Below are 27,131 nucleotides of genomic sequence, written 5' to 3' on the forward strand. Positions count from 1 at the left end.
CTGAACCCGGTGGGCTTTAGCCTCTGTGTAGACATGCATAGTATTGTAATTGTGTTTTAAAATGATTATGTTTGGCTATCTTCCCTTGAAGTTGCTCAGAGCAATGTTTCATCTCAGAGCTGTTATGAGATTAAGGCTACAAACTGGAACAACCCCACTTACCTGGAAGTGAAGCCCACTGAGTTCGGTGCTATTTGCATCCAAGTAGACATGGTTTGAATAGCACTGTAAATTAGGTTGAAAGAATGTATCTTGTCTTTGGCTGATAGCAGAGCTTCACGACTGGGGATTTGAACCTACGCCTTGCGTATCGAAGCTTATCAAATGAATTCAAGGCATTTTGGGCAAAGGGAGAGGGCACAAAATATCTTGGGACAGTGGTCAGCTGTTTGGCGCAAGAAGCCGCTTGAGTAGTTTGTCTGTGCTTGTATTAGAGAACACAGTAAAACACACACTATTCTGTTGTTATGTCACACCCATTGGGCTGTCACTCGTAAATCTGTAGTGGCTATGCCCTCTGGGACAAAGTGACACAGCAATTGGGGGTGGCACACCAACATTTACCAAGTTAGCAAACAGCGTGACCCTAGACATAAGGTATATGAAAGTATGGTTTATTGGTGAAACAACTACCAGTTTTGCTACTCTGAAGGTTAAGTACAGCCAGGCACATTTTTACAAGGCCTGACAAGCCTTTATTGAACATGTAACCGAAGAAACAATGGGTAGACCCTCATCTGAAGTATACAAATGCCTCTGGAATGACATCCAATGACTAGTCTAGGAAATGCAATCCAGATATATCTGTTAATTCTCTGAAGACTTCTCTATGTTTCTTGTTACCTTCTTGTATGTTTTGATACTGCTTGTAAAGACAATCAAGACAATCTATGGCAAGTTGCGCATTCTGTGTTTTTTCCTCTTAGTTGGTGCTTTGTTAATGTGTGTTGATTGATTGTGACTTAGTCATATTTTTTCTTTTTAAAAGAATGGAACCGGAGACATTTCTGTGTTAATTCTCTTTCTAATATTGGACAAAGCCTTCGCATTCCTTTTAGCAATCGAAATATTTTCGCCTTTCTTTAGTTCAGGGATTCCCAAGCTGTGATTTGCAGACCACCAGTGGTCTGCTGGCTTCATTCAGCTGGACCACGGCATGTCCACATTCACCTTGATTTTTAATTGTATTTTTATTTCTTCTTTTATTTCTCATACTGCATTTTTTTTTAAATTACAATTTGAATTCTGTGATATGGTGATGAATACCCATGGGCATGTAGTTAAGTTGCTAAGAACTGATTTCTCTTTACACAATTCTCTGTAGTTTGTTCCCTGCTGGCTACCAATCGGGAACATTCGTCGACTCAATTACCTTCTTTATTTATATCTCTGCTACTCCAGACAATGGATTCAGATCACTCGAAAACCCCAGAAGGGCTTCTGGGTGTCTTGGGACATATGCTGTCCGGGAAGAGCTTGGATCTGTTGTTGGCAGCTGCAGCAGCTACAGGGAAGCTGAAAGTCTTTGCCCGGAAATTTATCAAGTGAGTGGGTCTGGATATGATTGGCCACTGCCTCTTTTCAAGTTGGGGAGCTAGAGTCTGTCACTAAGGTCACAGAGCATGCAAGTGCTAAAACACGCACCCACAGCTTGGTTGAGCTTCTGCTGTTCTCTAGAGCCGGAGCACACACAACTGGCCAATTAAAAAAATAATAGTCTTTATTAATAGTAAAATAAAAATAGTAAAATAAAATAGTAAAAATAAACAATGGGGCATTAGCTCCGCCCAAGGCATGATGGGGAGCAGCAACAGCTGGGAAAAGATAGACATAACTTACAGAACTGGAGAAATCGAGAGATACATAGCCGCCCCGACACCTTACCTCTCCTTTCTCCTGTCAAAAAACACTAGAAGGGCTTTTACACTTGCCAGAAGCGCGGCATTGCCCACGCCTGTGCTGGAGGGGCTTTACAAAAAAATCCCATACGCCCAAAGACTCTGCGTATGCCCATTGGGGGAAATAGGAAGCCCAGAGCACTTCCTCTTCAGATGCCCCCTATATGAAGAAGCTCGAAGGGAGATCCTGGACCCCATACTGGTGAGCTTAGCAAGCCTCCCGGAAAAGCAATTATACAACCTGCTCTTGCTAGGCAAAGACCTGAAAACAACCAGGGCGGTCCCCAGATTCTGTGCCCAAATATGCAGACACAGACTTTCTTCCCAGCCCGTCTGATTTTTTCCTCAATGGCACCCCGAGCGAGCTAGGCTCAGCTTTCCGCAGCCACTATTTTAAGGGTTAAACTTTTAGCACTGTTATATAATTAATAATTTTCTTTTAAATCTGTTCAAAGCAACTTTTATACGTTATGCTCCCGGAAACTGTTTTCAAAGGGATCCGTTTTATTTTTATTTTATTCTTATTTTATTTTACTTCTAAGAGCTGGTCCTCGACCGTAATAATAAATGAATGAATGAATGATAGACATAACATTTTACAAGGACAGGAAGGAATACCACGGATAGAATAATTGTCACACGCAGGAGGAATAAGGAAATAGTTTGAACGCTTCACTTAAAGGTTTATAAATCATTTAATGTGTTAAGACGAATAAATGTCCTAATATTGCAGTTGTTGTATGATGGATTGTTATTTTGAATGGAATGTAATTGAGATGAATAAGATGTTGGAACACAGAAACAAAGTAAATAATCAAACCATCTGTTCTAGCGCGTGGGAGGCCACACAGATTTTATAATTTGACATTTGAATGATTGGGATTAGTAATTGTACTATGATTTGGCATTGTTATTATGAGGCTACCATTGGATTATTGTACAGTACTGTAATTGAAAACTAATAAAAATTATTGGGGGTCGTCGGGGAGGTAAAAATAAAGTGAAGTAAAATAGTAAAATAAAGTGAAGTACAGTGGTAGCTCTAGTTACGAACTTAATTAGTTCCGGAGGTTTGTTCTTAACCTGAAACTGTTCTTAACTAGAGGTGTGCTTTCGCTAATGGGGCCTCTTGCTGCCGCTGCGCCAGCGGCACATGATTTCTGTTCGCATCCTGGGGCAAAGTTCTCAACTCGAGGTCACCTTCGTTTGTAACACCTGAAGCGTTTGTAACCTGAGGTGTTTGTAACTCGAGGTACCACGGTAAAATAGTTAAAAAAAGTAGCAAAATAAAATAGAACAGAACAGATAAACAATATGCTCCAAGGCTATTGTCCAGGGGTCAGCAAACTTTTTTCAGCAGGGGGCCAGTCCACTGTCCCTCAGACCTTGTGGGGGGCCGGACTATATTTTGGAAAAAAAATGAACAAATTCCTATGCCCCACAAATAACCCAGCGATGCATTTTAAATAAAAGGACACATTCTACTTATGTGAAAACACCAGGCAGGCCCCACAAATAACCCAGAAATGCATTTTAAATAAAAGGACACATTCTACTCATGTAAAAACATGCTGATTCCCAGACTGTCTGCGGGCCAGATTTAGAAGGCGATTGGGCCTCATCCGGCCCCCCGGCCTTAGTTTGGGAACTCCTGCTATAGTCTCACCCAGCCTTACACTTCCAGTTCTGAACTTGGGAGAATGAAATATTGTGCTGTTGTCATTCAAAAGGAGCTTGCAAGGCTGACGTGCAACGGCTAATATGCAGTTGAGCACCCATTGGTTGAGTGTGTTGGAAGCTGTACCCCACCTCGCTTCCGTCTGCATAGGATTCAGGCTGTTTTGAGATCTGCATCAGCACTTCCAGGCACAGTTCAGCGGGGGAACCATTGCACAAGGTGCCAGAGGTGTCTGAGTAAAGCGCCCCCAGCTGTTAACAACTTAAATATCACTATCACGTACTAATCGCTCTTGATCTGGAGTTCGTTCTTCCCCTTCCTCCCCCTGCAGAAACAATGAGGCGGGTTCTTAGAATTCCCATTTCACATAGATGGGAAACCGAGGTGGTGGCCGAAGCCTCGGTGGGCATGGTAGGCTGAGCTATCCCACAGCAAGAGCAGCATGAACGGTGTCAAATCAGCAGTTCCCGTTTCTCTTCCCAGACATCTTGTGAAACACTACTCATGACATAACACCACTGCCTGTTGTGTTCCTCTGCCCTGGGAGTCAGGAAACTCGAAATACATGTTGACATGGTGACTTAGATGTTCGGTTTGGGGCAGCCAATTACAGATCTGCTGCTTACAGTGACAGCCAGGCAGCTTCCCTAACGTTTAGCACTGGCCTTGAAGCCCATAAACCAATCTATCCTAGCAGAACACAGGTAGTATATGTATTTTAGCTGAAAGTCTGTTTTGCTTTTCTAAATCCCTGCCAATGACAAGAGATCAACTCCCTGTCTCCATTCCTCTTCTTTTATTCCACTGCCCATCCCCACCCCCAATTCCATGCAAGGGTGCTGCATTTTTTTCCTGAACCCATTTGGTTCTTAGCTGAAGGGGCTATTAGGTAGCCACTCACGAGGCTGTTAAACCTCCCACAAGCGGCTATTTTACAAGCACACTCTGGCCTTTCTGTACTTGAGCAAATCAAGCAAGATTGCAGGGTGCGGGTCTTCTCCCACCCGTTATTAGAAGCAAACAATTCTCCTGCAGGGTAAAGACAGATTTGTTTTTGATGTTGCTGCCAGGAGGGGGAACCGGGAGTGGGAGGTGGGGCTGGACTATCTTTCGAGCCATGTGATGGTATATTTCTGTCACAAGACTCCTGTCTGAATAAATCTACTCTACTCCTCCACGTATAAGCTGCAAGATTGCGAGCTCTAGCTCTGTGGTCTTCTTCTTCTTTGGCGATCACTCGTAGCCGAGTAAGATTGTCTTCCATAAACACGGTTTCAACAATGAGCCCGTAAGTGACGGTGGAGGCCAATTCTGAATCCGCACGTCCTTCCACAGTGGGGACATTGGTTTCCGGGCGGGAGTTGACCACGGTGTGGATTTGCCAAGCGTGCCTTCCTTTTAGAACATTTCTATAGCTGCTGTGGCCATAGGTACTCTACACAAGTGTGGAATATGATACTGAGTATGCTATTCAGCATCCTGTCTGAGGTTGAAAGCGAAAGGCTGTGGCATGCCAGAACGCAGGGCTTTCTTTCAGCCAGAACTCACCGGAACTGAGTGTGTCTGAGTTGGTGGGTTCTGTCACCCATGTGGCACGTTCCAGCAGCTCTGTAGCATTGCGGCACGGCGGTGTGCGGCAGAGGCTGCGAGCGGCACATCTGTGTGGCAGAGGGTTGGTGGCGTAAGGGCGAACTGGTGGTGGGGCGAGCGGGCGAAGAAGAGAAGCTTTTTAGGCAATCCCACCCCTAACAAAAGCTCAACAACTTGGGTGCTCCTCCTAAATAAGTTCCAGCACCTCTTTTTCTAGGGAAAAAAAGCCCTGCCAGAATGTAAAAATGTTTGCATTATGGGAACTTAGCTTGCTAGATGAGCCACATCTGGGTGGGAAAGGCCTGAATCTTTTCCAAAAGAGTAAAGGCAGAATAAGGCTGCACTCACACTGTATATTCTCAGAGCATATCTAAAGCAAGCCCTCCCCTCAAAAAAAGGGGGGGGACTGTAGCTTACCCACAGCAGAGCTACAATTCCCAGCACCCTTTACAAACACTAGTTGCCAGGATTCTTTGTGAGAAGAAATGTGAATTAAATGTCTAGTGTGTGCACAGCCTAAGAGGAGAAGAACGGAGGCGGGGAATGGCCAGGAAGGTTTCACCTTGATTAGATTGGTGCAAAGAAGAAAGGATGGGGCAGCACCCAAATTCAAGTCCCACTTGAGATGTGCATTTAGTCTTGCCCAGTTGCTGTCTTTGTTCTTCTTATCATCTGTAGAATGGAAATGATTGCGACCTACTTTTTAAGTTCGCGTTGTGTTTTGCACAGCAAGGCGACCAACATTTTAGAAAGCAAAAAAAAAAAAAATGTGGGGGCAGTTACGATACTTGATTTGGTCCCTTACGGAATAAATGGCAGCCTTAGCTCATTTTTTCCCCATTTTCTGTTCCTTCACCTCTCATTTTAGGCTTAATGAACTTACCAAGCACATCAGTGGAGAAGGCTGTAAGTCCCTGTTTTGCTTTATTTCTTTTTATTTTCAGTCTAATGTTACTGCAGCTCCTTCCTGAGGCTCTAGATTTTTCGCGGGTTAACTGAAGAGTCTGGAGGGGGTGGGGAAGAGTTGAAAGTGAGCCACGGTGCCTGGCAGCGTAGGCAGTGCCAGCACAGCATTCCTGTTGCAACAAGGGGGGCATTCAAGTTATGACTGGGGTCTCTTTGTCTTTTGGGCTACCACGTGCACATCCTCCCGTTTCCCCACCACCCCTGAGAATAGTCACTTTGTGTTGCTTGGTGGGGGACCTCGGCCCTGGGAGGGGAAGGGTTAACTTGCAGCTGTGAGCTTGCCCTCCCTCTCCCCTCCCCTTCCTTTCCTCCCCACAGTCCTCAAGTCCTTTGGATGGAGTGATGTGTGAATCCCACTTACTCCAAGATAAGGATTCTGAATGTGTTTTTGCATGTGATTAAATGCACAAAAGACCCTCTGACCTTCCACTGGACTGACTGATGGGAAAGGGAGCTCTCTTTAGCCATTGGCAGTTTTTGTTTCCTCCTTGTCCATTTTTCAAGATGTTTGGAGTGCTTTGAAACTGTTAATCTTGGTCACACCCTCAAAAGGGTTTGATAAAAAGTGAGGAGCTGGAAAGAGGGGCCTGAGTCCGATTTTCATTAGGGGTGTCCACTGCTCTGTTCTTGCTGCTTTTTATGATTACTAGAAGGCCAATAAATAGACAGAGCCTCTTGGGCTTGCCGATCAGAAGGTTGGCGGTTCGAATCCCTGCGATGGGGTGAGTTCTTGTTGCTCTGTCCCAGCTCCTGCCAACCTAGCAGTTCGAAAGCACACCAGTGCAAGTAGATAAATAGGTACCGCTGTGGTGGGAAGGTAAACAGAGTTTCCATGTGCTCTGGTTTCCGTCCCGGTGTTCTGTTGTGGCAGAAGCATTTTAGTCATGCTGGCCACATGACCCGTAAAGCTGTGGACAAACGCTGGCTCCCTCGGCCTGAAAGCGAGATGAGCACTGCAACCCCATAGTCGAATTTGACTGGACTTGACCATCCAGGGAATCCTTTTTAAATAAATAGATAGGCACATGGGTTTTTTTTGGGGTGGGGGTGTCATTTATATACACATGTTTGGAGGAAAGGCAGAGAAGAAAGATGCATGTACCAGAAGCTCAGTCAACAGCACCATTTTCAAAAGATGTCTAAAAGAAAGCAGGGTCAAACCCTGCCGGACTTCTCTTGGCAAGGAGTTCCACAGGGCAGGGTCAGCTCAAGGTGCAGGCTAAAGGCGCAGTGAAGGCATATGGGATGAGGGACTGCCAGAAGTGCCACATCAGAGGCTGTCAGTGATCAGTGTGGGACGTAAGGACTCAGGAATGGAAAGAAACGAAAAAGCACAGAGCGAGAGAACTCCTCTTGTGTCGGTACAACGAACGAGAATGTAGTTGCAGAGCACTTCTTATGCATCAGATGTCGTTAATGATCATAGTAAAGTACTGATATATCTCGTTGTTGTTGTTGTGGTGGTGGTGTGAACTTATCATTGTGGGTTTCCTCCCACTTCTCTAGCCAAAGCGGCGTCAGTCAGAGCGCTTCTCTTCGACATTTCCTTCCTCATGCTGTGCCATGTCGCCCAGACCTACGGCTCTGAGGTAGGGTCTTCTCTACGCTGTACAATACAGGGGCAAGGGAGAGGTAATGGTGGAGGAAATGTTCTCTGCATAGGCACAGAGATGTAAGTAAAAGGGGGTACCTTCCGAGCTTTCCACTCTCTTCTCCCCTCCACCTGTGAGGAATATTTTTAATTTGCTTTGAGTTTTGTCGTAAGCCACCCTGAGAACTTGGCAACAGGGTGCCATGAAAATGCCATAAATAAACAAATTGGGTGGCCAGAATCCTGACAGTGAGAGCTTATTCCAGGCACAGGAAACCAGGTCCTATGTTCATGCCCTGCATGAACACTAACCTGTCACTCACTAGGTGGTGCTGTTGCTGTGGTCGAGGGCTTCATGATGTCTCTACCCTGCTCAACCCCTTTGGCCGTCTCTCTTTCAGGTGATCCTTTCTGAAGCTGCTCCACCTGGGGAAGTGCCTTTCTTTGAGACCTGGATGCAGACCTGCATGCCAGAGGAAGGGAAGATCCTCAACCCTGATCACCCTTGCTTCCGGCCCGATTCCACCAAGGTGGAATCTCTAGTTGCTTTGCTCAACAATTCGTCAGAAATGAAGTTGGTGTAAGTAGCTGTGCTAGAATAGATTTGCTGAGGAATTGTGTCCTAAAAATAGTGGGCCGAAGGTTCCCTTCTCTCCTGAGTGCCAGTTGCTTTCTTCATGCTGCAGGGCTGTTCGTTGTTTTCTCTGTCCATGCCGTAGAGTGGATTCCTAAATCTCTTGGCTTTCGATTTCTTAAAGCAGGTTTCTAGTCCTCATGGTTGAACACAAGGCAGGCAGTCTCAACAGAGCTCTCTGATAGTTAAGATGTGGATTTTCTGTGCATCCCTTGCTGCTCCTGCCTCCTTCCTTATCCTGTATACATGGTTTCACCAACATTTAAGTTTGCTGCTAACAAAACCTGCAAATGGTGCCTAATTCTGCTTCTGCTTACTGGGGGAGGGAGAGACTGGAGCTCAGCCCTCTGCCACTTAAAAATCTTTGCTCAACCCTTGCTTTTGAGCTTTTAGCAGGTATCATTAATACACTTTTAAGAAATAAAAAAATTCCTTCCAGCAGCACCTTAAAGACCAACTAAGTTTTTATTTTGGTATGAGCTTTCGTGTGCATGCACACTTCTTCAGATACACTGAAATAGAAGTCCCCAGACGCTTAAATGTAGAGAAAGGGTGGGGGAGGGGTATCACTCAGAAGGGTGGTGGAAATGGGTGATTGACTGACTGATAGCTGTTGACGACTGTGAACGACTGCAAATGGTCTTGCATGAAAAAGCAAGGGGTGAGATCGCTTTATCATGTATAATGAGATAAGAATCCAACGTCTCTGTTCGAACCAGGTCTCTCCATGGTTTTAAGCTTGGTGATAAGTTGCAACTACCTGTAACTAGAACACTTTTAAGAGAAGAGGAGGTGGGTTTGGAATTGGGGGGGGGGGGATAATGGCTAATGATCTCCTATATTCCTGACCAGTTTTTCCCTTAATTCTTTCCCTCCCTGTATATCTTTGCATCTGAGCAGGCAGATGAAATGGCAAGAAGCGTGTCTGAGCATCTCTGCTGCTATCTTGGAGATCCTGAACGCCTGGGAGAACGGGGTTCTCACCTTTGATTCCGTCCAGGTAATGACAAAGAGCAGGCGTTTCTAGCGAGCCTTGTACACAAAGGAGATGTGTTGCTATTCACCTTTTAAAAGCCCACCATCATTCAGAAGCAAAAATCCGAATCGGGAATGGTGCAAAAACATTGTGGGCAGTACCATGCAACAGGGAGGCTGCGTGTTTCTCCCTTTATAGAAAACCTCTCTGAAAAGAGAAAACTGTAACAACAAACTCACTACACAATCCTGATGATTTGGTGCTTTAGGCTTGTTCTTTCTCTTGCGTCGGTATGTATGGGATGCATAGAATTTGAGAGTTGGAAGTGATCTTAGAACTACTGCTGCAGTTGCAGTATGTTTGGTATTCAAACCATCCCTCAATGAATGAAAAGTAAAAAAAAATCTAGAGTCTCAACAGCTGCCTTTTTGCCTCACTTTCCCATCTCCTCCTCCTCCTCCTCCCTTCCCCAGAAAATCACAGACAACATCAAGGGGAAGGTGTGCAGCATGGCTGTGTGCGCTGTGGCCTGGCTCGTAGCTCACGTCCGTATGCTGGGCTTGGACGAGAGAGAGAAGTCATTGCAGATGATCCGGCAGTTGGCAACTCCCCTGTATGCTGAAAACACCCTGCAGTTCTACAGTGAGAGGCAAGTAAAAGTCTGGGTAGCAGAAAACAGGGTGTTAAGCTAAGGGTTAAAAATGTGGGGTAAAGGCTGCATCTACAGGGCAGGATAACCTGCTTGTATTCTGCTTTGTGCCCCCGGTGTGTGTTCTGCTTTTTTGTATGATTTCCATGGTGATATCATGTGTCTCATAAGAAACACTGAATTAAGCATCCTGAAAGATCAGAGATAACTGGGAGGCGGCCCAGGCTTTTTGCTGCATGAAAAAAAAAAAGCTCTTTGGTTAAAGCATAGTGCTAACGCCAAGGTTGCAGGTTTGATCCCCGTATGGGACAGCTGCATATTCCTGCATTGCAGGGGGTTGGACTAGATGATCCTCAGGGTCCCTTCCGACTCTACCATTCTGTGATTCTATGGCTCCACAGGCAGTACGGGCAGTGAGCAGTTGATCAGCCACGTCAGGCTACTCTGGCTACCAGGCCACACTGTCGCTGTTCTTAAGGTGGCCATCCTGGGACAAAAACAACATCAGAGGGAACCTGCAATGTGAAACTGCTGAATTGTCACTCATTCATCTCAGTCTGAATGGAGACAATGGTTTCCTGTCCCAGTGCGAGTGTTAAATTTACACAGCAGCGCTAAGATAATTCTGTTATTCCCCGATCACTGCTGCTGTGAAGGGTCATTTTGCAAATATTAAGCTCTGGTCAAAGACTGCTTCAGCACATTTTGTAGGCTGTTGTCTCCTTAGAGCCTCAACCCGATGCCTTTAGTTGACGTTGCTTGGAATTTGGGGACATCAGCAACTTGGAGCTGCCGAAGAAGCCTTGATAAGGATGCAGGTTTAGGGTGGTCATACTTTACTCTTTTTTCTCTCCCCTGCCCCCCCTCTAGAGTGGTGATCATGAGTTCAATCCTTGAGCACATGTGTGCTGATGTCCTGCAGCAGACAGCTGCTAATATCAAGTTCTCAGCCACAGGAGTCGTCACTATGCCCTACTGGAACTTCCTTCCTGCCAAGAAGCCAATCAAAGAGGTGCTGATGGGTGTCTTCTCCAAGGTGCTGGAAAAAGGCTGGGTGGACAGTCGCTCCATCCACATCTTCGACACCCTTCTGCACATGGGTGGAGTCTACTGGTTCTGCAACAACCTTGTCAAGGTACGGGGCGCGCGCGCGAGTACTGCACTTTTTCAACAGCTAGAAAAAAGACTTCACCTATTGGAGGCTTATGTTGTAAATGGTTTTCCTGAAGTTATTGTGGGTGCCATGCTTTAGCAGAAGATGTGGGTTGTAAATGCTTAATAAATAAGTGGAATAGCTTTGCTTTTCATAATACAGGTTGCTTTACCTAACTGGTCAAAGGGCTCTGAATTTGTTCTGAAAACCCTCGCCCACTCTCCTGCAAGGCAGAAAAGTTTTCTTTCTGCATTCCCAGTTGGGTGAGGCAAGACTGAAGCAGAGAGAGTGGCTTACCTCTAAGTCACCCAGGGGATTCTTACGATGACGCCATGATTTGGATTCTTGGCCTCGTAGCTCATTAGCAGCTACATTCAGCCTAGATGAGGATACTCAGAATTGCAGTCTCTTGATGCCTGGCCTCAGCTGCATGCCTCCCTATATGCATATTTGAGAAAGACCTGTGATCTAATTAGGAGTAGTCAAGTCACGCAGTTCTAAGCTCACCCCCCCCCCCGCTCATTACATTACCTGCTGCTGCTGCTACTACTACTACTACTACTATTATTTACTTACACCCCACCCATATGACTGGGTTGCCCCAGCCACTGTGGGCAGCTTCCAACAAAATATAAAAAAGCAAAGAGAAACATCAAGCATTAAAAAACTTCCCGATACAGGGCTGTGTTCAGATGTCTTCAGAACATCTGATGGGAGGGCGTTCCATAGGGCAGGTGCCACTACCGAGAAGGCCCTCTGCCTGGTTCCCTGTAGCTTCACATTTTGCAATGAGGGAACTTCCAGAAGGGCCTTGGAACTGGACCTCAGTGTCCAGGCTGAGCGATGGAGACAGAAACTAAATGTCCACATTGATGGACTCAGGTGGAACTGCAGAGCAGACTGATTCCAAAGGTTCAGGACCATGACAGACACAGCCCTGGGGGTATTTGTAGCTGCTTGTGGTGGACTATATGCCTCCTAAGTAGATTCCCTGCTCCTAAACATCTGAGAGGTGAGCTTATGTGGGTCAGAATTGTGCCTCTCTACCTACCCCCTCCACTTCTTCATGTTGGGGATACTATAGTAGGAATGTTTCTTCTGCATTTAGCTGCACAGTGCTTTTCTATGAGGCTGTTTCTGACCACTGTGGGCAAGAGAGAGTCTGCGTGAGTTTTGTCTGCAGCCCTATGCTGCCATAGGCTTCCAGAGTAGCTCGTCACTCATGGGATTAAGCGAGGAAGCAAATGTCACTGCTCATTGCTCCTTGTCACTTCTGTCGCCCTCTCTTCCCTTTCAGGAGCTGCTGAAAGAGACACGGAAAGAGCACGCAATGCGGGCTGTGGAGTTGCTCTACTCCATTTTCTGCCTGGACATGCAGCAGCTGACGCTCACCCTCCTCGGACACATCCTGCCCAATCTGCTCACAGACTCCTCCAAGTGGCATATGCTGATGGACCCTCCGGGCAAGGCTCTTGCCAAGTAAGAGATGAGCAGACAGGTGTTAATGAGCCTCAATTCTGTGCCGGTATGAAATCTACAAGCCAAAACCTGATGTGAAGTTAAGGACATGGGCGCCATTTTTTTTTTGTACAGTTTATTCTGGTTGCCATGAGAAAGGGGAAAATATTGAGTGCTGAAGCTCTGTCTCCAGCTTCCTGGGAATCTTGCATTCAGTAGTTACCAGGTACCAGTGAGGTTACAGGGAACCAGGCAGAGGGCCTTCTCAGTAGTGGCACCTGCCCTGTGGTGCCCTCTCATCTGATTTCATGGAAATAAGCAACTATTTTCTTTTAAAAGACATCTGAAGGCAGGGAAGTTTTTAATATTCATTTGGGAGCCGCCCAGAGTGGCTGCGGGAACCCAGCCAGACGGGCGGCGTATAAATAATATATTATTATTATTATTATTATTATTATTATTTATTATTATTATTATTGCCCTGTACCCTTTCAAGCCATGAAAACTAGAGTCCTTCCTTCCTTCCTTCCTTCCTTCCTTCCTTCCTTCCTTCCTTCCTTCCTTCCTTCCTTCCTTCCTCCATTTTCTTTCTTTCCTTCCTTCCTTCCTTCCTTCCTTCTTTCTTTCTTTCTTTCTTTCTTTTCTTTCTTTCTTTCTTTCTTTCTTTCTTTCTTTCTTTCTTTCTTTCTTTCTTTCTTTCTTTCTTTCTTGTGAAAACATTTTGCTGAGCACTTTGAAGAAAAGTCAAATAATGATAGCTGAAAGCTAGAAGCGGGGAAGCAATAAGACATGGGAAGTTGAAAAACGACCACAAATTGCAAATGCTGTTAGAGGCAAACTTTGGGAATGAAACACGGGAGTCCTTCCAGCCCATCTCCAAGGCCCTCCTAGAACTTCAAAGCTGAATTCCCACAAACACTAATAAGAAACATCTCTTTATGCATCAAGGCGGTAAAAATGGCACAGTTTCACAACCCAAATGCAAGCTTCTAGGGTTCACTCCATTAAACCACAAGCTTGGCTTTTCTCATATTGCCCCAGCAATATGTTGCTTCCCCCCGTTGGGGATGCCTTCCAAGCTTCACGTGACATCTTGTGTGCTGGGGTACCAGGGATGATGGGGTCCAGGGAGCGGAGTGGGAGTGGAAGAATGCATTTATTGATGTAAACTTAAGGAGACATTCTCTGATTACTGATCTCCTCCAAATATGATGCTAGTTTCCCTGTACTCCATATACGGTATGAGAATGTCGTGGTTCAGAAAAATCCGCATCATAGTAGGAAAAAGGAATAAATAAATAAATAATAACTTGTCCTTCTTTGGAGCTGATGTATGTTTCTTTTTCCATTAGGCTGTCTGTGTGGTGTGCCTCCAGCTCTTACTCCTCCCACAACAAGGGGCAGACTTCGGCTTGGCAGCGCAAGAGGCACCGAGAAGATATAGAGGTAAACTGTTCCCACAAAGATGTTGGGAAAAGGAAAACAGGCCACAGTGGATTGATAAGTGCAATTGGAGTGGCTGGATTTGAAGAGGCGAGAGGGGAAGGAGAATTGTGCAGAAAAAGCAAACTTGTACAATTTTCAGTTGCAAAATTTAATTATGGTTTTTTCATTTTTTAAAAAATAATACCCCAGTTTCAGTCTTCAGCATCTCCTGGTTGGGCTGCAAAAGACTTCTGCCTGAATCCTTGGAGAGACACGGCAAGTCAGGGTAGAAAATACTGTGCCAGGCGGACTGACAGTCTGACCTTGGTACAAAGCAAGCTTCCAGGCTGGTGACTGGGAGTGGCTACCGAGACCATATAGCACCGGTCCTGAGAGACCTACATTGGCTCCCAGCACGTTTCCGAGCACAATTCAAAGTGTTCCTGCTGACCTTTAAAGCCCTAAACGGCCTCGGCCCAGTATACCTGAAGGAGCGTCTCCACCCCCATCATTCAGCCCGGACACTGAGGTCCAGCTCCGAGGGCCTTCTGGCGGTTCCCTCACTGCGAGAAGTGAAGCTACAGGGAACCAGGCAGAGGGCCTTCTTGGTAGTGGCGCCCGCCCTGTGGAACACCCTCCCATCAGATATCAAGGAAATAAACAACTATTTGACTTTTAGAAGGCATCTGAAGGCAGCCCTGTTTAGGGAAGTTTTTAATGTTTGATGTTTTATTGCTTTATCATCATCATTATTATTATTAATATTATTATTATTCTGTTGGGAGCCACCCAGAGTGGCTGTGGAAACCCAGCCAGATGGGTGGGGTGGTATAATAATAATAATAATAATAATAATAATAATAATAATAATAATTGTTATTATGATTCCTCTGTTTCCATGAGGTCAGTGTGCAAAAGCAGCTTGTCACATTTGCAAATGGAACAGACATTTTACAAACAAGAGGAAGGATAGCATTTCGTTTCTGCAGTGTGTCACATCCATTGTGGAGTATCTCAACACTGTGAGGTAGGTTAGAACTGGAGTTTGAATTGGGGGCTTGTAGGTCACAGCTCAGGCATCACACTACAATGGCTCTCTGGCACCTCTACTTCCTTCTTTTAAACATCTTGATGTGAAATGGAGTATGTGAATCATCCTTTTTTTGAGAGAGGCAAAGGTAGGAGAGTACAAGTCCATACATGAATGACAAAATCAGGACCAGACCGCCTGCCTTGTTAATGGTTGTGTATATCAGTAACCGTGATGGAACTCTTTTCTGTCCTTTTGGTTCCTCTCCAGGATTACACCAGTCTCTTCCCGTTGGATGATACCCAGCCATCCAAACTGATGCGCCTGCTCAGCTCCAATGAGGAAGACACCAGCATCCTGTCTAGCCCCAGTAAGTGGAATCATGGTGAGAAAGCTTTTCCTGGAATTAATGTGAGTCCAAACAGGCTCCCTGGAAAAGACTGGCCAGTCTTGAATCTATTCTAAACCTGACTAAAGGTCATTCCACTTTCTTTCTCTCTCTCTCCTTTTAATCACTTCAAAACAACAACTTCTCTCCATCTAGGAGGATTCAGATAAGATGGATCTATTTTTTAAAAATTAATATTTTGCCTTAAAAAAAAGTTATTTATTGTGAACTGTGCTTCCTCCAAGATTATAAGTAAATAGGTATGCCCTCCCACCAGAGGTCAAAGAGAACAACAATTACCAGACCTTTAGAAGGCATCTCAAGGCAGCCCTGTTTAGGGAAGCTTTTAATGTTTGATGGATTTCTGTATTTTAATATTTTGTTGGAAGCCGCCCAGAGTGGCTGGGGAAACCTGGCCAGATGGGCGGGGTATAAATAATAAATTATTATTACTATTATTATTATTAGCCACAGGGAATGAATGTGGGGATTACTTTGTTTGCTTCAGGGAAAATTTAGGTGTGCTGTTTGGAATGGGTGGAGGCGACAGAGCTCAATGTAGGTCATGTGCCAATGCAGCTCCTCAGCTATCTAGCAATTCTGGCCCTTATTGGAAGCTTCTACACATAATTTTGATTTGTAATTGTGCCTGGGTATGGGTATGCTACCAGGAGCATGTAAAGGTAAAGTTTCCTACCTTGCTGACTTTTTAAAAGTTAAGGATTGCAGCACACTGTCAGTAGTGGAAGTGTCCAAAATGGTGTCTGGCACAGCGTAGGCATCCAACTCGGATGGAAGAATCTCTTGATATGAAGGAAGAGATGGTGCAGGAACTAAAAACCAAAAACTACTCAATGGAAAGAAGACAAAAGTCCCTACCAGAGAAGAATGGCAGGTTAAGTTGATATGGCAAAAATGACCGGAAGAAATCAGAAATCAGGAGGACCAAAATTTCAATAAAGAATGAGGGAAATGTATAATTTATCTTAAAAAACCATTGTGTAAACAGTTTAAAGCATTAGTAGGATTGGAATAATGTTGAGTTTTGGATATAATGGAGATGTAAAAGATTTGGGTTAATATAAAAGACGCAGCAGGAGGAAATGGTTAACACAAGGACCCACAAAGGGGAGGAGAGAAGTTCAGGAGGTTCTTTGTTTTTATGTTGGTTGCTGGATAATTGACTGTAAAACTTTAAACTGAAAAACTAAATAATTTTTTTTAAAAAAAACCTAAAGATTACTTGGAAAGAACTGAGACATGGGTGGGCCGTGTCCAGGAGGAGCTGTAAAAGCTAGTAAAAGGTGCTTCATGCCACAAATGCCACTTGGGCTTTCTGTGTTCTGGGGGACCAAGAGCTCACAGATGAGAACCAGGAGGTCAAATGATCAGTAACTTTGTCAGTAGGGGACACTGGTGACCTCTTGTTTATGGTTATGGAGAACATCACTGCTCATCTCCTTGGATTCTTGCCTGGTGATTCAGAGATCTTGTTTTTGTATATTTCCATTGCTCTCGAGGCCCGTGATTTCCCTTTATTTCGTTATCCTTTTGTTGTGGTTTTACTTTTGTCGACATAACAATGCAATTGGGGAGTTTTCTCCCCCTAATTCCTCCTGTCAGAGCAGTGAGTTGGCACACCCGTGTTTCCTCTCTGATTTGCATATGAGATTATTTACAGCCAAGCCTCTATCCTTGATCCAACTATGAATCAGAGGGAGTGTTGGAATTTAACTTCCTTTCTTCCAGCATCATTGCATCCGATTTCACTCTCTGCAATTCCATGGAAGAATTGTGGAAATGGATAGAGAAGGTCTGTGAAACCCACCGTCCAAGGCTGGACTGCTTAGCTTTTAAACACTTGGTGGTACAGTTGATTTTGTAGCGTATCTTTGTACATTCCTCAGTTATGCCATGTAGAACAGATCTGGGCACAATTGGCACTAGATTTAACAGTTGACCAATCTCTGTGTTCATTTCCTCTTAAAGAAGAAGAAGTTTCTAGTCCTCTTGGGATATTTGCAGCAGGTGCTCAATCACACCTTGTTCATTTTTCTTTTTTGGTGTTCTAATGTGCAATGTGGTAAGATGAAGTTAAATCTTTACATTTATATAGTGCAGGGCTGGGGAACTGGTTATAACTAGTGGGCCAGATCATTCCCCCCCCCCCCTCTCTACCAACAGCCAGGGCCAAATTTCACAAGTGGGCATGGCCACCTCCTGTCATTCACCTGACATCACACAGTGACATCAAGTGACCCTTATTTGACCACATGGTTTGAATCAATGTGCTGGCAGAGGGACAGCCTTCAAAGTGCCAGTGATTAACTGATTGTCGGATCTTGGGAATCCCCTTGCAAATCGCTCTGGAAGACCTGATGATCTTCCTGGATCTTGACGAACTCTTCACAGGACTCGATGATCAGCTGATTCTTGAATGTTGCAAAGGCCTTGCACAGTGCTTTGCTGGTGCCACCAATCAGCTGATCGCCAATGCTGCAAACGCCCATTTGGCTTGAGCCAGGTCTTTCTGCCTCCCATACCTGACACCATATATTACATCAGGCACAGGACAGGTGCCCAGGGCTTGTCCAAAACGGCCTCATAGAACAAATTGGGAGCAGTGGGCTGGCAAAGCCTAATTATGGCTGCAGCCTGGAGCTTCTCCACCCCTGACAGACTGCTTTCGTATGCCCAAATTCTTTCACGTACATTTCTAGCTTGTAATCCTTCCAATAGTCGTGCATAGTAGGTCAGTGCTGTTATCCCCATAATGCAAATGCGGGGCTATTTCCCAAGAGAAAGTGGCTTGAGGCCTTGTGGAGGTAATGTACGTTGAACACTTGGAAATACTAAATTGTGGTGCTGTTAGTTTAGTGCAGGCACCCCCAAACGCCCGCCCTCCAGGTGTTGGACTACAGAATTGGACTACAATTCCCATCATCCCTGACCACTGGTCCTCTTAGCTAGGGATTATGGGAGTTGTAGGCCAAAACCTGCTGCTGCTTCTTCCATCTTGTCATCCCGAGCCCCTCAGGCAACCATTAGAAAAGGGAAGGAAGGTCCAATTCAAAGGCATTTCCTGTTTGGGACGCAAGTAGTTAACCTTGCATGCCGAGGTACTGGTCAACCAAACTCTGGTATTTTCTCTACTTTCAGCAGACCGCACGATGAGCACTTCACTGTCTGCCTCGCAACTGCACACAGTCAGCATGAGAGATCCTCTCAACAGAGTCCTAGGTAAGCTTCTTCAGTCCTAGCTAAGTGGAGGGGAAAGTTATAGAAGCAGGCCAGGCACCCAGCTGGCCTGGTTGAAATGTAGCTCAGCTTATGTGGGGCTTCGTTTGGTGATCACTAGGGGTTCAGCTGTGAAACCTGCTTTTGAACGTTTCATGGAATGATAGAGGCGGAAGGGGTCTTTGAAGTCATCTAGTCCAACCCCCCTTTTATCAATGCACGATCTGCAGTGTAGAATAAAACGACGACATCCCTGCCAGGTGGTCATCCAGACTTCACTTAAATCAAAGCAGGGGAACCTATCCCCTCCTGAAGCAGTCTGTTCCACTGTCAGGCAGCACTATGTTAAATCTCTCCAGTACCATGAGCTCCCTGCTTGGTGGCCTTGGGCAAGCCACAGCCTGCCGGCGTGCGGTTACTGATGTTGGCATGAACTGAATCTGGGACCTCGTGGCTGCCAAACAAAAACCTGTTGGAGATATAACTGCAACAATAGCACTTTGTGGGGTTCTTGTAAGGATCACAGAGAAAAGATGCACTTGAAATTCTATCTATAGATATAGATGCATGTAAGTATGGTAAATACTACTATGAACATTATTACAATCGTACCTTGGAAGTCGAATGGAATCCGTTCCGGAGGTCCGTTCAACTTCCAAAGCCTTCGGCTTCCAAAGCACAGCTTCTGATTGGCTGCAGGAAGCTCCTACGGCCAATCGGAAGCCCCATCGGATGTTCGGCTTCCAAAGGAGCGTTCAAAAACCGGAACAGTCGCTTCCGGGTTTCAATCGTTTGGGAGCCAAAATGTTTGAGAACTAGGGTATTCAAAAACCAAAGTATGACTGTATTTTTAAAAACTGAAAAGGCCTCAGAATGGGGGTTTAGAGGAAGACAGTGCTTAGTTCCTTCTCCTTCTGCTCCCCAGCCAACCTCTTCCTGCTGATTTCTTCCATCTTGGGAGCCAAGACAGCCGGGACACACACACAGTTTGTTCAGTGGTTCATGGAGGAGTGTGTAGACTGCTTGGAGCAAGGAAGCCGTGGCAGCATCCTCCAGTTCATGCCCTTCACCATGGTGAGCGACTCCCATTTTCCTCTTGAAGATTTCTGTCGTCTCTCTTCGGGCTCTTGGTCCATTGCTGCTCTCTAGCAAAGCTTTTGGCTTATAGGGGGCATAGCTGCCAAGTTATCCCCTTTTTAAAGGGATTTTCCCTTATGCTGAATAGGCTTCCTCGCGAGGGAAAACTTGGCAGCTATGATAGGGGGTTGCAGGGAGACTTCTTCCATGTGACCTGAGTAAAGGCCCATTCCCTGCAGTTTTGCTCACTCAGGAGTCACAATTCAACATGGCCCCTAGGAAGTAAGGAATCATTAAGGGAAGCCACCTCCATCCCTTTGGGTGCCCCTTGAACTTCTGAGCCATGTGGGGGAAAAACTGTCACCTGGATCTTGGTCCTAGTTGGTTCTTTGCACTTCAGAGTTCAGTTTTGGATGAATTTAACAGATACAGAGCCACATAATGTTAGGGGTGTTTGCTTCCAAAGTGGCTAAACAGTGGTGTACAAAACAGGTGGGTTTTGCGTGTTTGGCGACGATGCACTATATGCCAGCAAAAGTGTTACTATGAGCTAGGTTGGGGGGGGGTGCCTTCTAAGTACCCAACAGTCATATGACCTGGCCCAGAAAGGCACAAGCAAATCTCCCCTTTGCAGTTCCCCAATGGCATGTAGACCAGTCTTCTCCAACTTGGTCCCCTCCAGATGTTGCTGGACTGCTGCTCCTATCTTCCTTGACCATTGGTGTTGTTGGCTGAGACTGGTGGGAAACATAGTATAGGACATCTGGAGAGCATCAGATGGAGGAAGGCTGGTACAGATGATCCATATGAATCCTAAGAGTTCAAGTCTCTTTGGTCCCTGTTGTTAGGAAAGGCAAACGCTAGAGGGAGTCTGTTGGCAGGAAATGACAGCTCCAGAGACAATGACAGAGGAGTAAGTGACGGTCACCCTAAGATGCAATCCTGTGTACAATTACTTGGTGTAAAGCCCATTGAACATAGTGGGACTTAACTGCTGAGTAAGCTTGCATAGGAATGTACCATTAAACACATGTCTTAGGTTGAGAGAAAATGTACTCAAGGAACATAATTGATCCCTTTCTCTGACTCGTTCATGCACATACCTTCCTCTTTGAAGAAGCACTAGAGATGTGAGTTTTGCAGAAATATGAATGTGGGAATTGTCCCCAGCTTTTGATGGTGTCTGTTATGTGCATGTAAAACTATACAGGTGAAACTCGGAAAATTAGAATATTGTCGAAAAGTGCATATATTTCAGTAATGCAACTTAAAAGGTGAAACCAATATATGAGATAGATGCATGACATGCAAAGCAAGATATGTCAAGCCTTTATTTGTTGTAATTGTAATTATTTGTCGTTAGGCGGGTCAATTATAAATGGAATGTAATTAATGAAATGTAATAGCGATGTTTATTTTTGTTTATTTTTGTATTATTTTAACTATTTGTTTTATTACTGTGGAATTTCCAAAAGAAAGCATTTGTAAAAATTAAAAGAAAAATAAAAAATAATAAGTTGCATTACTGAAATAAATGCACTTTTTGACGATATTCTAATTTTCCGAGTTTCACCTGTGTGTTTAAAGCTTTATTGAGTTTGCACATTACAGAACATTGGGGTTGATGTAGAATGTAATCCTGCAGACTTTTCAAAATCAACCAAATCATGTGTATAGAAAAACAGTTAAGAGGGAGCAATTGTGAAAGGAACAAAATACTACTAATAATAACTGTTGTCATTATTATATTTAAAAGCATCCTTTTAATATTTAAACCGGGGCTCAGGAACCTGCGGTCTTCCACCTCCCATCAGCTCCAGCCAGTGTGCCTAATTGGGGATGATGGGATTTGTAATCCATCAACATCTAGAAGACAACAAGTTCCTGCTCCTGGTTTAGACTCAAGCAGAACTTCTGCTGTACCTGTTATTCTGCTTTACCTGTTATTCCACTTTGAGTATAACAGGTAAGGTTCCAGTATCTCCTCAGCTACTGTTAAACCTATGCTGGGAGTGCCCAGGCCAGAAGGTATAAATTCTCATTATCAACCTCTTCTTAACGGGAAAAAGATTTCATGGGGAAATCTACTCCCCCACCACCCTGGAATTTCCAGCTTCCTCAGCATCCAGAAGACTCTGGGAAAAGAGGGTTGTGTAAAGGCCAATTAAAGACTTTCATGCCTTGAGGGAAAGCAGAAAGGAAGAAGCCCAGGCCAGGGAGTTTAGGTCATCAGCTCCTGAACAAACTCCCAGTGGCCTGAGTTATGCCTGCTGTTCTCTTTTGTAACTATCCTTATCCCCTGTATTTCAAATCTGTTAAGTGCCCAGAATGTCTTGGCAGAAAGACAATAAAAATATATATATTATTGACCTTTTGTAGCTATTTATAGCCTACAATTCCGTGAATCATGCCCAAGTCTGCTAATATTTACAAATGCAGTAAATAAATATAAACACCCCTACACGTGGTATGAGACACAGGCTAGGGCAGTGTATCTGGACTAGTGCCACAAACTCTCTTGAGTTGTTGCTTTGCCATGGAGGGAAATGGGTCGCTTCAAAGAGGAACCTACACTACACCCCAGAGCTCATTCTGCTAGTATCTACATGCCACTGACATGCCCTCCTTGACCTCTTTCCCCTTCTTTACTTCTGGGCAGGTGTCGGAGTTGGTAAAAGCATCCACCATGTCTAGCCCCAGAATTGTGCTGGCCATCACGGATCTCAGCTTGCCTCTGGGACGCAGGGTGGCTGCCAAAGCCATCGCTGCCTTGTGAGCATCCCACGGGCCCTGCTGCAGGTGAAAGGGAGAACCCTAGGACCAAAATCCCACCGATGGGATAATGGAGAACACTCTCTGTTCCAAGGAAGCTGCCACGTGGTGTGTGTTGAATTGTGCACATGCTCTACAGAAGTGGGCATTGCTGTGATGAGAAAATATGCCAGGGCAGACCCCCAAGTCGGTTTCCAAGGCATCTCAAGAGTGTCCTTCTAGTCGGTTTGGAGTTCCCGTGGTTGCCATTCCAGCTTTACCAAGGATCCTTGGCGTTCCAAGTCTTTCAAGCCACACTTCCCCACTTCTCACACCTGTGACATCTTGAATGTGTCCATCGGTTTTTTGCTAATGTTCCCCCCCCTTTCGTTTGTCTTGTTTTATAAACACCTGGGTGTATATATTTTCTCTTTAATGGTCAAATACCTGAACGAAGCTACATTTACAAGGTGTCTCAGAAGTGCCATGTCTCAAGATATTTTAGCAGTATGTTTAAAAAAGTTACAGAAATCATTATGAAAACAGCTATATTCATATATATATATATATATATATATATATATATATATATATATATATATATATATATAATGGGTGTGTATATATATATATGTATAGTTTTTATTCTATTTCAACAATATAGCAGTTTAACAATGTATAACATGTATTCTCAATCTAAAAAATACAAAAACAAATAAAAAACGTTTCTGATCAAGACATCATTATAATTACATTTAACAGCTTTCTAATTAGGTCCATTATGTTTCATCATGGAACAAAGCCAGCCTGGTCTGGGGCAACCAATTTGTACAAGAAGTGTTTTATATGATTGGCTAGCACAGAGGTAAATATCTTGTACTATTGATTTATCAAATAGCTTTATTCTATAACACTATTTTCCTCTTCAGGAATATAGAGGCTGAATTTTGCAAACAGGAGAATCTTTACAATCCTACATGCTTCCCCTCCTTGTCTTTGTGCATATAAGTTTAGACAATTTCAATTGCTTTTTTGTATAAATTCTGGGGAGAATCCTTTTTGTCCCCTCTTAATAAATTCATATGGTGAAGCACAGAGCTATGTTTATCCCCTGGTTCCATGATCATACCTTGGAAGCAGAGAGTTTGGGATTGCACACATAACTGAACATTCTGGGAATCTCAGCAAATTTCTAATCATGTTGTTGTTGTTGTTTAGTCGTTTAGTCGTGTCCGACTCTTCGTGACCCCATGGACCAGAGCACGTCAGGCACTCCTGTCTTCCACTGCCTCCCGCAGTTTGGTCAGACTCATGTCCGTAGCTTCGAGAACACTGTCCAACCATCTCATCCTCTGTTGTCCCCTTCTCCTTGTGCCCTCAATCTTTCCCAACATCAGGGTCTTTTCCAGGGAGTCTTCTCTTCTCATGAGGTGGCCAAAGTATTGGAGCCTCAGCTTCAGGATCTGTCCTTCCAGTGAGCACTCAGGGCTGATTTCCTTCAGAATGGATAGGTTTGATCTTCTTGCAGTCCATGGGACTCTCAAGAGTCTCCTCCAGCACCATAATTCAAAAGCATCAATTCTTCCGCGATCAGCCTTCTTTATGGTCCAGCTCTCACTTCCATACATCACTACTGGGAAAACCATAGCTTTAACTATACAGACCTTTGTTGGCAAGGTGATGTCTCTGCTTTTTAAGATGCTGTCTAGGTTTGTCATTGCTTTTCTCCCAAGAAGCAGGCGTCTTTTAATTTCGTGACTGCTGTCACCATCTGCAGTGATCAACGAGCCCAAGAAAGTAAAATCTCTCACTACCTAATCATAATGAATGCAAAAATAGGCTTTGAAAAGGAGACTATTTTTGGTGGGAATCCCAGGAGCTCAGATAGGATAGTGTTGGACTATTAAGCAGGGGTTTTAAGACCCCCAACCTCATTTTATTTAGCCCTCACCACGTTAAAATTAAAAGGGAGTCTTGCGTTAGCTTTATTATGGCATAAGCTTTCATGAACTGGAGCCTACCATCAAAAAAATATTATACCATATTAAATTTGTGAGTCTTTAAATGCCACTAGACTTTGATTATTCTGCTACAGCAGCCTAACCTGGTTACCCTTATGGAAATATGTTTTGCCTTTACATTCCTGATCTAGGATTGCTGTAGATGAGGAAGTGCCACTAAACACCTATGGTTTCCTGGAAATTCCAGAATTTGTGAATGTGATCGCTCATCGTAAACCATTTTTCTTATTTTATTGCACACATGAGTAATAGGCACTTCATCCTGCATTCCTTCTGATCCTTGTGGCAAGGTCAAGGGGTGGTAGTTTTTTAAAAAATTACCTTTGGGATTGTTTCCTTGCAATATACCATGGAAGACTTGGTGAGGATCATTAAGGAGATAGCTGTAAAGATTATTGCCACCACCAGTTGAATTCTTTGTGACATGGCTTGAACCTGCCGCCCAATGTGTAGCGTATGAGTTCTAGCAAGTTGGACGTGGGATGTCAGAGAGCTGGGTGGCTTACAAATTGGGGAAGAAGAGTCTGACCAACAGACTCCGCCAGAGGCTTTGTGTCATGCACTTATATGCCACACAGCTGGGACAGTTTGCTCATGAAAGTGGTGGGGTTGCTGATCTAGAACCCAACCATTTTCATGCTGGGTTTTCAAAGCCGAAAACAGTTAAGCCTTTGTGACGACGTTGACCCCACCCTACACATTGTAGGGTGGCATCATCCTGGCAAAACTGCAGCTATGTCAGATAGACTCCCACCTAGCCTCAAGCAACTTGTGGGTGGAGGGGAAAGTTGTCCAGAATCCATTCATGAAGATGAATGGGCTTTGCTCATTTGGTGGGGGTGGAATTCAATTGTCCCAGTTCTGTAAGGAAGTGGTTTTCCCTCCAGATCAAAACTGGTTAATTAAGTGCGTACAGAAGAAATATGGGCAGGAAATTCAAGCGAGTGAATGAAGCTGTAGTTGCTTGGTGAAGCTGCATGAAAACCCCTGCCCACTGAATGGTTCAACCTGAGGGATGGGGTGATAATTCCTTCCCCACCACAAGTACCATTCCTGTCCTGAGCCAATATTTGTTTGCTAAAAGCAATGTCAGTGCAGAAGGGCCGAAAAGAGCATCTTGTGAAACTTATTCCGACACTTCCAGCTAACATCCAATGCATCAGACGCCATCTGCTTCGCCTGCAGAAAGATGTTGCAGGGGGCTTAATATTTAGTTGTGTTCTCTACAGCCATGTCAGGCACTGCAACCTGCCAAAGCTTGACCTCGCCCCCAAAGGCATACTCCTCCATTGTCTCCTGAAACGGACCGATGAAAGCTACATATTACCTATCTATATGAATGCATCCATATATCCTGGTGACTAAAGTGATACAATCCATTCTGCCACCTCATTCCTTCCTCATTGTGCTGCATGTGTAGACCAAGCCTGAGCTGGATGCACATCTAAAACTTGTGCGTGTTCCCACAGCTAAGATGCCAAATCATCATACTGGACATAACCCACAGGCATGGAAAGAAGAGTCACACTTGCATTCTCTTTTCCCCACCCCACCCTCTGTCCTTCTGTGTGAGATCCAAATATTATTGGGGCTGAGTTTAATGATATGTTTAGTGGTTCAGAAGTCCCTGATCCCTTATAGGGAGGGGGACTAGGGAAATTCCCAGGATCTTCAGTAAGCCCTTCCTGATCTCCCATTGGATCCAGTAATATCTGAGTGTAATTTACAGGTATTCACAAAGCCGCTTCATTCAGGATATCCTGGGTGTCATAGCAGCTCTTTCACATTTGCGTCAAGCGTTTCCCAATATGAATCATGAAACCCCAGAGAGTCCAAGGCATTCTAGACATGAGCAGGACCTAAGCATGAGGTAAGGAAACCTCACCACCTGCAAGCCATGCTTGCGGGAATTGCCTGTGATGTACAAAGAAGACGGCAAAGGAAAAACTGGGAACGAGCAGGGTTTTCAATCAGATTCTAGACTCTTTGTTTGGCTGGCGCATGGCAACATCCCCATGTCTCAATCACACACAGGCGCACAGCCAGCGCACAGCTAGCCTGAAAGAGATTGCCAACCAATCTCTGCAAACTGGACTCTGCTGATATGTAGTCCATACAAATTTTAATGGGAATTGTGATCTGAACTTGGTAGGATGGTCAGCCTTTTGCCTGGTTGGCTTGGTGAAACATGTAAAAGGGACCCAAGTGGATTCTGTTCTTGGAGCCTGGGTTGTGTTTCCTTCCTGTTTGGCTGGATGAGGAAGCAACAATTGACCCCAGATCATTGTCCAGACCACTGTTGGTTGCCAGGACTTGCACTGGAGCAAGTACGCATGAAATTAATCTCAGGGTGACTCAAAGTAAAGTGGTTACACTCTGTATTGGAGAGTGCTTATGTCTGTTTTTTTCCTTCTTGTTTCCTGTGAACAAGATATAAATAGCAGCATGAGTGGTTGTCCAATTCTTATGTAACCCCCTAGAGTTGGAGTGACTTCTGAAAAACGAAAGAGTGGGCCATAAATCCCACAGCCCAAGGAGGGGGTGATCAAGGTCTATTGCCTGTGACAGCAGTTGATTGACGTTGGTATAGCAAAGGACTACAGAGGCCA

At 44.7% G+C, this 27,131-nt stretch overlaps 1 protein-coding gene across 8 annotated transcripts in view; it reads left to right on the forward strand.

The window, feature by feature from the left end:
- Positions 1-24,571, forward strand: part of MED24 (mediator complex subunit 24) — a 54,871-nt gene extending 30,300 nt beyond the window's left edge. For 3 of the 8 annotated variants that reach the window (XM_035135212.3, XM_035135214.3, XM_035135213.3), the window contains 13 exons: positions 1,402-1,544; positions 6,035-6,072; positions 7,639-7,721; positions 8,125-8,303; positions 9,258-9,357; positions 9,807-9,982; positions 10,853-11,117; positions 12,433-12,614; positions 13,946-14,039; positions 15,319-15,433; positions 18,596-18,676; positions 19,599-19,747; positions 22,410-24,571. In XM_035135212.3, the coding sequence (XP_034991103.1) occupies positions 1,402-1,544; positions 6,035-6,072; positions 7,639-7,721; positions 8,125-8,303; positions 9,258-9,357; positions 9,807-9,982; positions 10,853-11,117; positions 12,433-12,614; positions 13,946-14,039; positions 15,319-15,433; positions 18,596-18,676; positions 19,599-19,747; positions 22,410-22,526 (1,722 nt within the window). In that variant the 3' untranslated portion in view covers positions 22,527-24,571. The remainder of the gene's footprint in view (positions 1-1,401; positions 1,545-6,034; positions 6,073-7,638; positions 7,722-8,124; positions 8,304-9,257; positions 9,358-9,806; positions 9,983-10,852; positions 11,118-12,432; positions 12,615-13,945; positions 14,040-15,318; positions 15,434-18,595; positions 18,677-19,598; positions 19,748-22,409) is intronic. The other 5 variants (XM_088656270.1, XM_035135215.3, XM_088656271.1 and 2 more) reach the window with 3 other exon arrangements.
- Positions 24,572-27,131: the final 2,560 nt, after the last annotated feature.

This window comes from Zootoca vivipara, chromosome 12, assembly GCF_965207765.1.
Source record: "Zootoca vivipara chromosome 12, rZooViv2.hap1.1, whole genome shotgun sequence".
NCBI classification, from domain to species: Eukaryota; Metazoa; Chordata; class Lepidosauria; order Squamata; family Lacertidae; genus Zootoca; species Zootoca vivipara.